General features: G+C 36.0%; 1 protein-coding gene across 1 annotated transcript in view; it reads left to right on the top strand.

Annotated features, from left to right (window-relative positions):
• Positions 1-2,453: 2,453 nt before the first annotated feature.
• LOC108304548 (WD repeat-containing protein 7) overlaps positions 2,454-3,947 on the top strand; it is a 202,552-nt gene continuing 201,058 nt past the window's right edge. The window contains exon 1 of the mRNA XM_017528784.2: positions 2,454-2,591. Coding sequence (XP_017384273.1) covers positions 2,498-2,591 — 94 coding nt within the window. The 5' untranslated portion in view covers positions 2,454-2,497. The remainder of the gene's footprint in view (positions 2,592-3,947) is intronic.

Consider the following 3,947-nt stretch of genomic DNA (forward strand, 5'->3'; position numbering starts at 1 on the left):
TATGATCAGGAATTCTGTTTTTCTTCAGCCTGTTAATATTTTGGATTATATTGATCCAATTTGGCAAATTGAATCCCTTTCACGCTGGGAATAAACCCTACTGGGTTATGGTATATAATTCTTTTCATATGTTGCTGTTGCTTTTATTTTGATAAGAATTCTTGAGACTATATTTATGAGAGATACTGGTCTGTAGTTTTCTTTGTATTTTTTTTCTGCTAAGGATTTTGTAACCCTTACTATGTTTTGGAAAGCATCAATCACAGAACCAGTTTTAGCCCTGCTCCCTGGTCTTTGTGCCTGTTACTTTGAGATGTACGTGTTTGTTCCTTAAGCTCTGTTCCAAAATACTGAATTCCCTTGGTTGAATAGTTAACTGGCACAGCACAGGAACTCTATGGAATGCTTGGTAGTGTTTATAATCAGTATTGTATGACTCTATGATTTCATGGTTATGCTGTGATGTTCTGTGGCACCTCCCACCCTATTCCCAGGAACTTAGTCCCAGGAAAGATTTGGTGATAAATTGATATTGAAGTTTGAAATCAAAAGACCTATGTCTCAATTCTGGTTCCTGAATTTAGTAGCTATATTATGTTGAGCAATTACTTAGCCTCTCTTATTAAATGAGATAAAGGTAAATGGATCCATAAACTTGTTACTACATAAATACCAGCTTTATTATCATTGATCCTTTAGTTTTATAGGAAAGGAAAATACTAATACTGATTGTTACAATCCAAACTATTAATATTTTTTTCAGTGTTTCTCTGATCATTTTAAATATTACAAAGTTCTAAGCAAGAAATGAGACTGAGATATTTCAAATACTTATATTGATTTAATGTGAAATGATGATTTTTGATTTTGTATTTCAGCAATATCTGTTGAGGAATGTGATGTTTACCTTATCTCCTCTTTGTAATTATTTTACTGATAGCTCTCTTTAATAAAGTAATTAATATTTTTCTAGTATATCCCCTCCTTTATGTTAAAATTAATCATATAAATCTAACAATAAAAATTCTTCTGTAAGTTAAACATTGAGTACATGTGAACACAAAGAAGGGAGCAGTGGACACGGGGCATACTTGAGGGTGGAGGCTGGTAAGTGGGTAAGGATTGAAAAACTACCTATTGGGTACTATGTTTGAGTAATGGAATAATTTGTACACTAAACCCCCACAAAATGCAATTGATGTAGCAAACCTGCACAGGTACCCCTGAGCCTAAAACAAAAATTAAAATATTTTTGAAAACAAATCCTTATGTGAAGTGGTAGCTTTGTCATTTTTTATTTATCAGGAATCATTCTTTAGCATTATATTTAAAAGCAACTCTGAATAAGTAATGGTACTGAATGGTGTGTTTCAGCCCCCAAGTTTAAATCCTTAGAGCTTGGAACTGCCTACTGGTAGGTCCATTTCTGGATTTGTTATGGTGGTTAGTGACTAAGATTCTTCCTCTTTTGATGCCTTTGGTTAACTGGAGTCGGCAAGGCTAAATTTCCCATAAATGTTTAAGTGAATGCCCCTTAGAAGAAAATAACTCCTTGAACCAAAGAAGTGTTTTTTTTTTTATATACTTAAATGGATTATATATAGGCAATTATTGCTATACATATAAGACTATTTGGTCAGAAAGTTTAACTCCTAGAGTAACTCCTAATGGGCAGATTTGTACATTATCATGACTGAACAACATCTTTCGATAACCATGTGAAAAATCTTGATGAACCCCCTACTATCTGTTGAGAAATTGAGAAATAATGTGACAGATGCAAGTTGACAACAAATATTTATCATCAAATATGAAAGGATAGGTATGTAAGGAAATGACATTTCTGTGAGCTAACAAATTCTCAGGTGGTTTACAGAATGGAAGCTTTTGGCCTCAGAACTTCTTTGCCAGTCTGCTTTCAGTTAGCTTCTTTCATTGTGATAATTATGTGACCTCATATTGAATTTCTTCATAGAGGGAGGTGTTACACTCTTTTTGGGCAATGCATTTCAGGTCCCTTACTTAGCCCTAGAGCACAAATTCTTCTCCTGTCCTCATCTTTCCTCCCAACTTTCAAGTTATAAACTAACATTAAAAAGAAGTAAACTTTAAAAATAATCCTCACTTTCCAGAGTGTTTTCCTCTTTGTTGCATAATTGTCTAAATCAGGTAAAGTAACTGTAGCAAAAACATTGACAAGAATAAAGTAAAAAAGTGTAATACTTCAGCATCCTGTTTCTGTTTTTTTCCGAGATCTAGATTAAAAGTAAATATAGTATATACCCATGTACATATAGACACAAAAATAAATAGAACACATGCAAATGTTTTCTTCATTGATTTGTATCTTTCTAATTTTGGTGAACATATATATTTTTTAATGTGTTTACATCCATTAAGTAAATTAAAAATCTTTAAAATTTCTGTTGGCCTTTTCATGTTTTAAAATGAAACCTTGTGATTCACATTTGTTTTAGCTGGAGTCACATCAGAAGCCATGCAGACTATCACCACTGCTCCTGATGCCTCAGGGCCTGAAGCCAAAGTCCAGGAGGAAGAACATGACCTTGTTGATGATGACATCACCACTGGTAAGCACAGACATCTTTAACATCTGGTTGGAGCTTTGTTTGACATTGCAAAATGTTTTCTAGATTATTTGTGGTGAGATTAAGTATTTTGATGGAAAGGATGGAAACTTGTATTGCTGGTGTATTTAGTTTTATGAAACTGTTTAGTGTCCTTTTTGATCTTGAGGTGAAAAGAAGTGGAACTGTTTGGTCCAGGTTTGCTCATTGTAGCTATAACAATGAACCTGCTAGCTGTGCACTTGTTTTCTGGAGACCTTTTAATTCAGAGGCTGCGATCATTACTAAAGCCTTGGCATTCGTAGAGGAATATACTCATTAAGTTTTAAAGATTTTGCAACTATCAGGTAAACTAAAGAATACTAAAATTTAATCACAGTATCTACAATATAGGCTGTATAAGAAAACTTACTCTTTATACCTATGCTATAGAAATGAATGCTGCTTTTTAAAAGTTATTTACTTAGGATACTGAACATTCTTACTGTATTACCTTTCACTTAAAGTGAAATTTAGGTGAAAAACATAAAGCGAATTTTAGGAAACTCACATACTATAAATGCTTAGCCTATCTTTTTATACTCATAAGCCGGTTTCAATTACTGCATCTCTCAAATGCATTCAGCTCAATTTCTTTGAATGCACAGAGGATAGAAACAACCTAGTATAAATACTTTTATTGGTATTAAAAATAATAAGCTTTTGTTTTGGGTTTGGATGGTTAAAAGTTAAAATTTGATTATGAAGTGTATACTTGTTGTGCAGCAACAAATATTTAATAGTAATCAATAATTTAGAAAGAAGCATGCCCAGAAAATTTTTCAACAAAAATTAAAGGGAGGGCCAGACACAGTGGCTCACACCTGTAAGCCCAGCACTTTGGGAAGCCAAGGCAGGTGGATCACCTGAGGTCAGCAGTTCAAGACCAGCCTGGCCAATATGACAAAATCCTGTCTCTACTAAAACAAATACAAAATACAAAAATTAGCCAGGTGTGGTGGCAGGTGCCTGTAATCCCAGCTACTCAAGAGGCTGAGGCAGGAGAATCACTTGACCTGGGAGGTGGAGGTTGCAATGAGCAGAGATGGCACCCTTGCCCTCTAGCCTGAGTGACAGAGCAAGACTCTGTCTCAAATTTAAAAAAAAAAAAGGGGGGGGGAGGGAGCGAGCTTCCTTCCGTCCTTCCATCCCGCCATCCTTCCATCCCTCCCCGTCTCCCTCCCTCCTTCCTCCCCGTCTCCCTCCTCCCTCCTCCCTCCCCCTCCCCCTTCTTCCCTCCCCCCTCTCTCCTCCCCTTCCCCTCTCTCCTCCCCATTCCCCTCTCCCTCCTCACCCTCCCCCTTCTTCCCTCCCCCTCTC

This window comes from Cebus imitator, unplaced genomic scaffold, assembly GCF_001604975.1.
Source record: "Cebus imitator isolate Cc_AM_T3 unplaced genomic scaffold, Cebus_imitator-1.0 Scaffold55, whole genome shotgun sequence".
Lineage (NCBI taxonomy): Eukaryota > Metazoa > Chordata > Mammalia > Primates > Cebidae > Cebus > Cebus imitator.